Consider the following 13,370-nt stretch of genomic DNA (forward strand, 5'->3'; position numbering starts at 1 on the left):
ATGGAGGGAGCCGTTCCTGCGAGGTGGGAGCGGGCAGCTCACAGTCCTCAGCAGCTGTAATTTGGACTTGCCTTGTGGCAGTGGTACTAATTGCTATCTTCCCTGGGTGCGTAAGGGAGAGGTCACAAGGGAATTAGTGCTCACTGCTACGTGTCAAAGCCCGCTTCCTTGTTTGGGGAGGTAGCACTCATTATTTTTCCTTTGAGTCACCAGGGTCAAACCTTTTGCTCTCTTTCTGCTCTGAAGATTGGCAGTGCCTGGGGTTGGTGCTTCCTCATCCAAAAGATGTTGCATTTCCTTTCCTTCCTCCCCCCCCCCTTTTTCTCCTTTTTTTCCTTTTTTTTTTTAGTTTGTTGATGCTTTGTCCCTGCGTGCTGACACTGCACAGGGGGGAGCTGTAGCAGAGCCCAGTGCAAACCTTTCCTCTGTCACCCTGCCTTACTCCTCAGAGGGCAGAGGAAACCTCTGCTGAGAAAACCCTACAAAACCCCAGTTGGGCTCTGCTCGCGTCTTGCAGGCTGTCTCATCTGTCTGCCCAGAGAGAGACACTTCCTACGGCCCAGCCCCCACGCCGTGTCAGGCAAAACAGCACCCAGGACCTGCCAGTGGCCTCTGAGAGACAAGATGAATAGTCAGATCTTCTTCTGAGTTGGAAAGGAAGCAGCTCCAGGAAGGAGAGCAGCTTTGCACGCTCTGCCTGATGTGCACGCCTGCTCCACTGTGTCGTATGCAACGTGCACCAGCCCTGGAGCTGCCGCAACCCAGAGGTCTCTTGCAGGAGGCTGGGGCAGCCTGGTGCTAATCCTGTGCAAAACCTCTGCAAGGAGCGGTGGTGGCTGTCACCCAAATGCAGGGTCTTGGATTGCGATCAGCTCCGCTTAGGCTGCTGATGTCTTGCTTTTGGTTGTTCAGAGAGCTCTGGTTATTGCATTTGCAACAGCAATGGAGACGGATGCGCATCAGCTCGGTAGCGGGGCAGCCTGCCAGGGGCTGATGGTGCGAGGCAAGAGGTCACGGTGGAAATCGGTTAGTCATGGCAGAGAGAGGCCGGAGGTTATCGCAGCATTGGCAAACGGCGGCTGCGAGCAGGGTGAGGTGGTATGAGGTCTTGGGTGCTGCTGGCAGGATGGAGCCAGAGGCTGCGTCCCCAGCTTGTGCTGGTGTTAACGGGCAGAGGGGCCGTGGTGGGGCTCTGCCTTCTGTCCTGCTGGCAGCAGGTTGCTCCGAGGGGTTTGTGTTTGAGCAAAGAAAGAAATCTTGTCGCCTGAGCACATCGGCGGGCTTGTTGAGGCTGCCTGTAGTGTTAGCTGGAAGGAGGGGTTTTGAGAGTGATCCAGTATAGCATAACTACGGATTTACCCAGAAGTTTTGGGTCTGTGTCATGGGTTTCCAATCAAGTTGGAAGCTGCTGGGAGATGGCCCAGCTCTGGTTCCTGACTTCAGTCTTCTAAACCACTCCCTCTGAGCTTTTCGGGCTTAGAAGCTCTTCACTGGAACTGGTGTCCTTGGGTTGTACATCTCAAGGAAGCAGCAAGTGTTTGTTGCTGGTTCCTGGCTTCTCAGGATTGTCACATAAGCATAGTTATCCCCATGCGTAAGGGTATGCAGGATTGGCTCTGTTAGGAGGTGTCGGGAGGATGAATGTGCTACCTGTGCGATTGAAAAGAAAGCGCTTTGCCTAACCTTCAGCAGAATGTATTGTATAAGCATATTCTATGTGTAAAGTCTTTAAAGATGTCTTCAAAGAAGACTAGGGTCTTTAAATTCAATCATAGCTGTATTTTACTACATTAAATTGCTGTATAAAGATATATTTAAATGTTTTAGATAAATGTAAGGTACTCTATATGAAATGCTTAATTTCAATTACTGTGAAATTTACCTTTTATTGACCTTACAAGGTCTGGCCCTGCACTTTTTATCTTAGAGGTGTCATTCATATCTCATCCTCTTCAGAGGATCCTCGGTTTGTGCTCCTGGGGTTTTAAACATGCAGAATTGTCCCCGAATCCCTTTGTCCATTACTCCTTGCTGGTGCCTCTCCATCCTGTCTGCTGGGATTTTGGGTGGCCCTGCACCTCTTCCCTGGCCCTCACATCAGCCCCAGCGGATGCAGAACACACCGGTGTGCCGTGCGGTCGCAGCTGCTGCCCTCCGCTTGGCTGGGGCTCATCTCCCTGTCCCCACAGTGGAAATCACCCCCTGCCCAGGGATCCCCGGGAAGCAGGGATCCAGTTCAGGTCCCGGGAAGCTGGCGCTCCCCTCTAGGTCAGGAGGAGGCTGTGACTCAGTAAACCAGGACTCTGCTCATTTCATCCCTGCAATGTAGTGGTACCATTTTAAAAATGACCCCATGTTTTCCCCAGGGAGAAATGTCATTGAGATGTGTAGTCTGAACGCTGCAGTGGCCAGAAAGCAATTGAGACCTTTCATTCTGTTTTATTTTTAAAAAGCTTTCAGTAAATCCAAGGTTTTTCCAGTAATAGCTTTGCATTGCAATTATGTTTTTCTTAAATGTCAACCCCCAGAGAAATGCATTACATGTCCCTTACCCTGGAGAAACACTGTGAATGTTTTGAACATGTCACCTTACCCATCTGACCTGTCAGCTTTACTTCTGCTTACTCATTGAGAAAGTTGTTATTCTGTGCAGGTTGTGGACACCTCTGAGGGAAGTTGCTGTTTCTCAGTCCCTGCCCTGTTGAGAATAAAGTTTCTTTAACTATTTAGTCTGTGAGGATGTTCTCTATGGGATAGGTAGAACTTGCTCCACTGCATGGGCTGAGTTACAGTGCAGAGGCTGTTGTGCAGACAGAAATCTCTTTGAGAGGCTGGTGTCACGTGCATCTTGGTTTTGGGTCCCAGAGTTTCTTATTTCTGAATGTTTGGGCATTTCTTTTGAAGTGATGTGTTCCAGTGCTTGTCTGTTAACACTTAGGTTTGCTAACTAAGAATTTAAGTGGCTGTTTATATCATAGATAAGTAGTAGTAGAAATGAATCAGCAGCCTTTGGTGAGCTGAGTGGCATCAGGGCATCCGTGATGTCCACATGCACATGAGCATCTTCTAACCCAGGCACAAACCAAAACGTTTACTCCATGACCTTCTCCCAGGAGGAAGGTCTCTGTGACTCGCCACATGCCAGCTTCTTTGCTGCGATTTTTATGAGCACAGAGGGAAGAGAGGCACTTTCATTTATCAGTATTTCCAGTTCCTGCAGTCCTCTTCCAAGAGGCAGTCGCTGGTCAAGGCCACCCAGCAGTTCCTTCAGTCAAGCCTTTCCAGGGTGACTGTGGATGTGATGCTCCAGAGCCGCGGCTTGATTTCTTCTCTCCGTGGTGCAGACCTGCCTCTCTCAAGCTACGTGATGAGACGAATGTCTGTGTTCCTCTGAGCTTTCCAAGCATGAAGTGCACAGCCAGCTCTGAGCCTGGAGTCAGACCAGCAGATCTAAGAGGATTCGTGATAGAAATACTCCTGGGGAGGGGACACTGGTGAGAACATGTCTCCTTCTGCAGGACCTGCTTGTCCCTCTCATCTGCCCTGGCTCTGCCGGCACGGGGTGGCCAAGTGTCTCCTTGCGGGTGTCTCCTGGCAGACTTGCAGCTCGCCATCCCCTCGCAGGGTAACAGATGCCTGAACGCTGCCAGCAGCCCCGCAGCCCTCCTGGGACACGGCGGTTCATCTCACCCCGTCTCTCCGCCTGGGCTCCTCTGCGTGTCTCTTCCACGTGGGGTTTACGTATGCTTTCCCAGCGAAGAGGGACACGTCCAAGGGCAGCCAGAAAAAGAAGCTGATGACCTGCTGGTGCCAAGATGCAGCAGTGATGGGCTGCAGAGAGTAGGGAGAGCTACACCCAGTCTCCTTTCTGTGCAGACTGATGTGGCTGTCCCGGTGTGTGGCAGGGGAGAGGTGAGGCAGGATCTGTTTTTTACAGGGCAATAGAGACAGGCTGGCTGTGTGGAAAAACAAGCTTCTCTGCCAAGCACCTGTGGTGGTGATGGGGAGATACCGTGGAGGAGGTGAGAATAACACCTTCTTCAAACTGGAGGAGAAAGGGACCCACCTGTGTTTGCAGGTCCTGTCCTCTCCAGTGCTGCTCACCTGGTTGAGCAGATGTTCAGCAGATGTTTTGCTCTTCTCCTGTGTTTAATCTGAGATGACATTGAGTGGACCCAGAGTGTAGCCTCAGCCATATGACCACAGTAGGAAGGTGAGCTGGTTTGTATGTAACCATGGCCAGGATGCTGCCTTCAACCGGCACCCAGCCGTCACGTGTGCCCCTGCCTGGGTTTGGCCACAGATTTTAGATCGCTCACAGCTGATTCAGTGAAAGTTTGTGGATGAACTGCTTGAAAACTTGGGCGACGTTTCTGTGGGTGGACAGGAGCTGCGTTCATTAGGCGCCCAGTTGCTGCTGATGGTTGGGCCATGGCAAGCTTTTGATTAGCACAGTCTTGGACATTTTCACACCAGCTTAGCTGATGACTGGAAGAGCGTTGAAGGGCTTAATCCCTAGCACCCTGTCAGCCTGCTTACACGGATGCAACTGGTGGCAGCTCCTAGAGCACAGTCTGAGCTGTTAATCACAATGGGTGGGATCGAGCGTGGTCTCTGTGGCACCTCTCCCTCCCAGAGGTGGGACCCTGTATCGTGGCAGGTTCCCTGAGGGTACATCACCCTGCGGATGGGAACGGAGAGGTAGCGAGGGCAGTGACCGGCTGAAGGTGGCCAGGGATGGATCCAGCTCTCCTGACTCCCCGTGGAGGGCCCCGTCATGTCCCCACTGAGGGTGTGAGGGGCAGAGCAGCTCCATGATGGGTGCTCACATCTGGTGCTGGAGACAGCCACGATCACTATCCAAAGGGCAACCCTGGGTAAAACACTTGTCCTACCGGATCCTAGTGCCCCTCCTGAGGGACGGACAAGAGCATCGCTCTATGCATGGGTGCTGGGGGACTGCGGTGACGTGCCTGGGGGCCAACCTGCCCCTGGTGTTGCTGGAAACCACAGGGGTGAAGATGTCCTGCCTGCAGTTGCCTGCAGGCTCTCCCTGGGAGAGCTCAGGCAGGCTTTTGCCGCGTAGACATAACAATTTGCAGCACACAGACTGTCTCTTCCCGCTCCCCAAGCCCCCCTTTCCCCTCGCCTCCCCCGTGTCATATGTTCCAAAGCGCACTGCGTTTTTCAATCAGTGAATAACAACCACGTACTCCGCCGTGCCGTGTTTGTGTGGATTACGTCGCAAATTGCTTGTTCTGAGCCAGCTCGCTCGAGCGCTGCCTGCCCTCCCACGGGCTGAGCCGGGATGCACCGTGACTCGAGCAGCGCCACCGGGAGCCAGCACCCTCCAGTATGGCCGGGGAGCGGGGCTGGGGGCGATGGGTGGGCTGGGGGGCACGGGGACGGGCGCCTGGGCTGGCACAGCTCGGGGAGATGGGAACCTGCACCGAGGCGGCAGTGCTTCTGACGGTTTTAAGTTTCTAAATGTCAGACCATACCATTTATGCCTTCATTTTTCTTATTTATTTCAGCCATTATACAACCAGCCTTCAGACACCAGGCAATACCATGAAAACATTAAAATGTAAGTATGTGGCAATAAAGGCTATTTTAAATGTCAGGTTGGGCATTAGGCTGGAGCGGGAGGGATGATAGCTCGCTCCCAGACCCCAATTAAAGCTGCCGAGGAATCGCGAGCATCCTTTGAGAGCTGGTGTTTCGCTGCTCTGGGTGCCTGAAGCACAAACCAGCTCTAGGAGCAGCTCCAGGAGCCCAGCGGTTGCAAGCCGTAGCTTCAGACGGATGCTGAAGGTGCTGTTTGATTTTCCTGGGAGGGTGGACGCGGGTCCTGACCGGTCTCTTGGCACTTTCCCAGAGACCATTCACCTTGGGTGCTTTCTTCTGTGTTTCATGCATACTGAAGTATGAAATCAGCTGGCAGCGCGTGTGTGTGTGCATGCGGGAAAGATGAGGTAAAATGAAAAGTTGCAATTACAATTAGATTTTCATGAAGCACTTCTTGAATGTCTAATAACAACTGGCTTATTTCAAAGATACTTACCGAGACTTAGCAAGCTTCTAATTTGACTTACCACCTCAATACATGATTTAATCATCAACCTGCATTTAATAACCACAGTGACTTCCTGAACATAGAAGAAATATAACAGATAATGAGAACAGCGATAATTGTGATTATTGTTGGAAATTTAAATAGTCAAACCAGATCTGAAACTTTTATCTGCCTTGAATGAACCGATGATCGCTCTGAGCTGCCTGCAGCGTGTCTATTTTGGTACGGGCTCGGTCAGCTGGCGATAATCATCTTTAATAATCTATTAACAGAAGTTAATAATCTTTTGCTTTTCAGCAGTATGGTAATTGATGCCAGGGGGATTATAGGGAAAGAGTTAATGTACCTCTGCTGTTCTGCTCTGCTGCAGGGGAACATGGTAGGTGCTCGTGGTGTTTAGGTGCTCTCTGTCCCCCAGGGCTGCGGGGAGGAGGAGGGTTTGGTGACATGACCCCGCTGCTCGCTGCCCGGCTCCGCTCGGTTCCTGCTCCACCCAAGGCTTCCTGTGTCATCCAGGCAATGCACTCACTGTAAAACATTCAAACCCCAGAGTCACCCCGAGCCCTTCGGTTCCCACAGAGCTCAGCGGGTCCCCAGGCAGCCTCGCTGCGAGAGCTGGGCACCGGCACCCTAAATGCGAGGGCTGTGTTTGGGTACTCAGCGCTGGCTTGGGTGCTGTGAATAAACCCAAGGTGCTGCTGTGCCATGCACCTCTGGGGCAGGGGAGCATCGTCTCCTGGGGGTGGGTGGGGAGGGCAAGCCGACGGAGAAGTCAGTAGGAAATGATGGCTTTTCCTGCAGCTGAGAAATCCTGATAGCTTTTTTGCTTCCAGATGTTTCCTTTGTGCCTTGTGTTGGCAATGCATTTACCCCTGGTCCTTTGAGCTTGGCAGACATTGCCGCAAGTCGTGGGCAGGGACCCCCCAGGATTTTGACACACGTGTGCTTTCGCCTGGGTCTCCTGTCATTTCAGCCCTCTGGCCGTTGTCTTCGGTGGACACGCTGCCTGCGAAGGCAGCTCTGAGGAGCGGGCAGACGTGTGCCCTCCATGCTGGCTGCCTCCCCTAGCCCACACCTCTCAGGTGTGCTTTTCTAGCTGCAAAGATGTAAAAAAGGCAAACAAAACCAGAGCCACCCCCTCCAGTTCACTGATTCAACGCAGGACTAATGAAGTAGGTGATGATTATACTCTTGGGAGAGGTGATGATGCCTGGCACAGGATCTGTGCTCCCTGCGGGCTTGCAGCCCCCCACTTTTGGAAGTCTGTTTTGCTGTCAGTTCAGGGGATTGACGACTGGTAAACCACCTTGTACGGCATCAAGTGCTGGCCCAAGGACGTGCTCTCCGCGTTGCTGGCTGTGGCTCACCCCTGGCACTGATGGCGTGTGGCAGTCACTATCTCTCGGGGTCCCCTGACCCCCCTCTTCTCTTGAAGGGCTCCACAGCCATCACAAGCCAGGCGCTGAAGGTGGCAATTTCAAGCTGATGGCTAGTTTTGTCCTTGAAAAAACGAGTTAAACCTAGATCCAGATACTTCACCCACTCTCCATTCCCCTGCCAATATTTGTGGGTTTGTGATCACATTTTCCTGTGATTTAAATGATTTCCTGTCCTTGGTTGCTGCCTGAAAGACGGGCGCAAACGAGAGGGATCTAACTGCGCAGGTCAGGAGTGAAACTGGTAATGAGACGTGAAATCCCGTCAAACCAGCTTCCCGTGCCGTCAGAGCAGGTGCTCCTCTCCATCCCTTCCTTTGTAGGCATCCGTAGGGTTATCCCAACCCTGGGCAGTGGGCAGTCCTCCCGTGCGGCTGTAGCGGTGGCGGTGATAGACCAAGGAGAGGTTGGAGCAGGCAGGCTTGGGATTTAATGTTCACTGTGATTAATGCTGCAAAAATATGGGAAGGAAACCACACGTTTTAATGAAAAGCCTCCGTCTCCTCCTTCCAGAAACCTCGCAATTAGCTGCCTTCAGCAGGTTATTGATGCCAGCCAAGCGCATTTACGGATCTAGGTCAGTGACAGGCCCTTGAGCGATCTGGGCTCCAGATGTTTGCTGCTTTTGACCGTGGGCCTGTCTCGGAGGTCCTGGGGTCTGAACTGCACTTTGCTACTTGTTGATGGACATGCAGAGAAATCGGTGTGTCCTGTTCTCCCATCTCTTGTGTCCCTGCTGCACATTAAAGGACATTTGGGTGCTTGGGAGGCAGATACAAAATCAAGATTTCAGTGATTCTTCCAAGCAAATAAATCAGGGTCCTTTGACCAAGAGGAAAAGGTATTAAACTTCTCCGTTTTGACCAAATCATGCTTGGATGTTCAAATCCTACCTACAACTTCTCCGTGGGCTGCATTTGAAGATATTTTTTGTTCTTTCCTCGTTCTTAATATGTTTGTGCCTTTCTGCTATAGAAGAGCAGCTTCTGCTCCGTAGCCTGGAGGTGGCTGTTTCGGTAGGAGATGGAGTAAATCCTCAGGGTGCTGGGAGACGTCAGCCAGATGCATTAGAGCACCAGAAGGACAACTGCCAGGACACCACAGGTTATATTTTGCCAAGGTGTAATTGGATGCAGATTCTTCTGAACAACTTCACCCTACGCAGATTTAGCCACGATGAAAAAGCCTTTTGGCAGGTTGCTGGAAAATCATCTAGGTTGTGATTCTCTCCACAAAACCTCATTGTGTGCTGGCTCTGTTGTGCTAAATAGAAACTGCTCCCACGTGAAGCTGGTTTGGAGCCTCATACCTGGGCACAGGAGGATGGCCAGGCTGTTACTATTCACAAACACCTTTTTTCTTTTTTTTTAAACGTTTCCTAGGGTGAATTTTTTTTCTCAGTTGAATGTTTGCAAGTGTCAGCGGGAAGGCATTTGAATATCACAAAGCCAAGATTCCTCGATTTCTCTACAGCGATACTCTCCGCCTTGCAACACTAGTTTAATTCTTCCTGCTTGTTTGCTTTGCTTTTCAGTTGGGATGAGTCACTTATGCTAATAGAGCTGACTGGGGAGTTACGGGGAGAATTTCTACTCTTACTAAAATGTTACCGGTCTCTTATTTTCATGGAGTTTTATGGCCTGTCTCCTATTCAGTACAGTTAAAATTAATTTCATGCCCCAGTTCATTCCAGTGTTTGCAGCTTCAAAAGCTTTTAAGTCCTATTTAGCTGCCTCACTGTGCTCTGTTACCCGTCTGCTTGGGTCCCTTTGGTTCACCTGCGAGTGCAGGCTTCGAGCAAACATGGTTAATTTTGTATGCTACATCTGCCGCGTGATCTAAGGCACCGTTGAGTGGTTTATGCCTAAGACTTGACCTACCTTCGATGGGACCGTCTCCTTTCTGTTTGAAATACCTGCTTTGTTGGAGGGAGGGGCTCTGCCACTCTCTCATCAAGGAAGAAGAGAGCAGGACAGCGTTTAGTGCCCTCATTTTCATAGGGATGGGGTGAGCTTTGCCCCCATGGTTAGCTTGGCCCTTGCTGTTTTTCGAGGTGGGAATTTTTTGGCTTTGCAATGGACTGACGGGTTCCTTCAAGATGCGTTGCAGCCCCGAATACAACTGGAGGCCACTTGAATGATTCTGCATCAGTTGAGGAGGTCACAAAGACCCCTATTTTTAGATTTTGCTGAAATACAGCAACAAATGCAGAGGACGCTTGTGCACCAGTTAAGCACCAGTGCATCTGGTCCAGGTCTCTTATTTCAGTGTTTTGCCAGCTGGATGTTAAGAGGATGAGAGCTGCTCTTCCTACCCTGCCGTGATAGTGATTTTGCGTATTCTCCAGACTCCTGGCACCAAAGATATTAACCTTCTTTCCTCGAAGTGTTTGAAAAATGACAAGATGATGTTCACATGAGCAGGATCAATTACCTGCTGTCTACCTGGAGAGATATTCTCCACGGAGGCCTTCATTTCTGCAGCAGGAGATTCCTGCTTGGTGAGCCATGAAAAACAGCCTGGTAGGACTCTCCTCCCCCCTTTCCCGAAGCAGTCATCTTGAAATCATAGTCTGTGGGATTTCTGTTTGAAAGCAAAACGTGAGCTTCTGAGCCTTGAAAAAGCACACAAAAGGAAAACTGAAAAGCCCAGGGTAAGTACGTGCAAGGGGCTGTTCACAGGGTTTGCTTTAAACCTTCCCCTCAAGAAATTCTCCTTGCTTTTATGCTGAAATTCAGAAATGTCGGGGTGAAACAAGGCTGCATCCCCTTGAGATGCTTGGAGAGGTGTCGGAGAACAAGGGTCTGAGTGTGCCGTTAAAACGGATCAAGAGCTTGGTGTGATTCTGGTTTTCTTGCGTCTCTGGATCCAGCGGCAGCAAAGCTGTGTGTACTGTTAATATTTGCACGTCTGGGTTGCTGTCTGCAGCTGATAGCTTTTCGGGGGGGGAAACTTTGCCTCTGCAGAATCAAAATCCGAAGTCAGGATTTTCAGAGAGGTGTAGGGGCTTCTGAATATCTTTTTCTTTTCCCCACCCCCCCCAAAAGAGCAGAACAGCTTTCTTCTGAAAATATAACAACTACGGCTTTCCAAATCACTTGTCACTTTGGAAAATTTAAGTCATCTTTTCATTACTGGCTGTTTAGGGGTTTTAGTAGCACTGGATTGCCTCTAAATTCGTAGTCGAAGCCTGACATGTAACACAAATGCTCTTCCAAACCCTGTCATTACTAATGCATTCTCTTTCAGGTCTTTTTATTAGTGCTTGTAGACATTTTCCTCATTAGAAATTCACCTAGCAGCTCCCCGCTCATCCCATTCAAGCTTTCTCATCTCTTTTATTCTCTATTGGCATGCACTAGGGCAGAAGTATTACCTTGTGATGAATTACTAAATGATGGAGACACACTGCAAGCTTCTGCTTCTTTGTGTTGCCAGTGAAAAGCCAAGTACTGGTTTTGGGTGGACTATCTTGCAACACTTGGGCTTGCGATGTCAGCTTAGGCTTCGAGGGAAGGCAAAGGCGTAGGACAGGTGCCTGACCGATGGCCAGAAGTGCTTCTGCACTTTCATGTGTCTCATTTTGGTCCTAAGCTCGTAGGTGCTAAAGGGGATGGGCATGAATTTCCCCTCTGATGTTAAGAACTGTGGTTGTGGATGTAACTGCTGCCTGAGGGAGCACTTGAGCATCTCAGTGGGAACATCTTCGCAAGGAGATGGCAATGCCGGGACCTGGACAGGCTCTGCTGGGGGTCTGGCCAGGGCAGGCTCTGATAACAAGGCACCCGTGTTTGCCAAGGCGTCTCCTCGTTGGAGCACAAGCATCTCACTGGCCTCAGCGTGTGAACCGCCAGGTGAATTAACAGCACAAACTTTTTCATGAATTATAGTGATGACGTTGGACCTCCAAAGCTGAATGCATTTTGGACCTGCAGAGGACATAATTTGAGAAGCTGGGAGACTTCCAGATAGCTTCTTTCTCTTGAGTGTTGTTTCTGGGCACAAACACAGCCTGCCCGAGCGTACATCCAGAGTTATGGACCTCTGCCACTGTTCTCAGAGGCACTAATGGTGCTGGGGGTTTAGTCCGTCCCAGTGCTCAAGGGCTCTGGGGTAAATTAAGTGAAGATCTGCTTTGCTTTTCTTCCCCAGAAAGTGTTTCTGGATATTGCAAGGAAACTGCTCCAAACAGCTGGCTTTCCAGGAATGTGCCCTGCCTTGGGGTTAATAGGTTACAGTGTATTACCAGCTGGAGCTGTGTGCTCTGGCCGTTTCAGAGCAAGGAAATGAATGAGTGCAGTGACCCATGAACAGGATGACCTGCTCCCTGCCCTCTCTGCAGGACGTCTTGCAGCGAGAGGGGTAGGGAATCGGTGACTGCCCTGAGCTGCGGCTTGGGATCCTGGCACCAGCGATGCACAGGAGTGGGCGTACCTGCGGGGACACAACCATTTCTGTACGCTCTCCATTGCCTCTTGGCTGGTTTCACCTTGGAGCGTTCCTGCTGTGCTCCTCGGGTCCCGTGGTTTGCAGATCTCCAGTCTCGCTGGCAGCACTTTGTTTGGCTGGAGCTGCCAGGAGGCTCCTCCGTTTCTGACCCTTGCCTGCATGATCAATCTCACTGTACAATGGCTTTGCCAGCTGCTTGCTGCCTCCTTCCCGTCGCTCTTTGCAGGCTTGATCCCTACTTTGTTTGCGCTGGCTGTTCGATGAAAGACGTTCCTGTGTAATTAAATACCCCTGATTAGTTTTGATCAAATAGCAAACTTCCTTTCATCTCATCTTGCACCGGCTGAAGGTCTCTGCGGGCAGGCTCGGCCAGGTGTGCTGCAGTGCATCGGCTCTTTGTATCCTTGGGAGTCTTATCCCAGGGCTTTGGCAGTTTCCACATGTGTGTACACACCAGCACCGACACGCATGCGTGCGCGCACATCCTTTTAAGATCGCAGCCTCCGGAAGGATCGTAGCCAAGTCGTTCATGTGGACCTGAGCCAAGTAACTCAAAAGTCAGAGTTACGGGTTCTCTCCTTGACTGGCTCCATTGTGAAAGCCAAAACCCAAAAACAACCTTGCGCCAAGCCAGTTAAGGTGGAAGCGGCTGCTCCCACAGGGCTCCCTTTGCTTTGCTCGGAGTGGGAGATATATTTCACTCGTCGGTTTGGAGGCTGGCTCTGAGAACCACGCTCAGGTGTTGGGCTCACCAGTGAGGTCAGTGGGACTGTGGGATGAGGATGAGTTACGCAAGGATGAAAAATTATAGATAGTATTTGAATCCTGCTTCCTGTGCTGGTGGCAGGTGACAATCAAACATCAGGTTTTGAGTTTGGCTTACCTTGTTTGATCTCCGTTTCCTCCTCCTGTCTGCCGGTGCTTGTGGGGAAGTGCTGGGCACTGGTGGGGCTGCCCCAGGCTCCCTACCTGGGTCGTGCCCCATTTCACACTGGTGCCTGGTACTGGGGCTCTTGCTGCACTTGTCCAGTTGATAACTGGCCCCTGAAGTGGGGGACCTGCTGCTCCTGAGAGCCTCTGCCACCCCGGACTGCAAACAAATGGGCGTCTGATGTGGGAAAAACCCCAAATCACCCACAGCCTCGGCAGCAGGCTCGGCTTACCTTCGCCCCGCAGGGATGATGGAAGGACATCGTCACTGGGTTAGGTCACCGGCAACAAGGACAGAAATCGTCGAGGCGCTTGCAGAGCAGTTGAGAGGAGCAGAAGTTCTGTGATCCCAGCGCGAGGCTGCATCTCCCTGAGCATGGCCAAGAGCCCCCATTTTGGGGACTGTCTGGAGGCGACTCCGTGCCTGGGGTCTGCAGAAGCTCACAAGGTCAGTGTCTCTCTGGAGAAGGCTGTGGTGG

The 13,370-nt window shown here is 51.2% G+C and overlaps 1 protein-coding gene across 1 annotated transcript in view; it reads left to right on the plus strand.

Moving 5' to 3' along the window:
* The window catches only part of NCOR2 (nuclear receptor corepressor 2), a 259,884-nt gene that overhangs the window by 145,587 nt on the left and 100,927 nt on the right, over positions 1-13,370 (plus strand). Inside the window, exon 9 of the mRNA XM_050906955.1 lies at positions 5,535-5,587. Coding sequence (XP_050762912.1) covers positions 5,535-5,587 — 53 coding nt within the window. The remainder of the gene's footprint in view (positions 1-5,534; positions 5,588-13,370) is intronic.

The sequence above is a fragment of the Gymnogyps californianus genome, chromosome 16, assembly GCF_018139145.2.
Source record: "Gymnogyps californianus isolate 813 chromosome 16, ASM1813914v2, whole genome shotgun sequence".
NCBI classification, from domain to species: domain Eukaryota; kingdom Metazoa; phylum Chordata; class Aves; order Accipitriformes; family Cathartidae; genus Gymnogyps; species Gymnogyps californianus.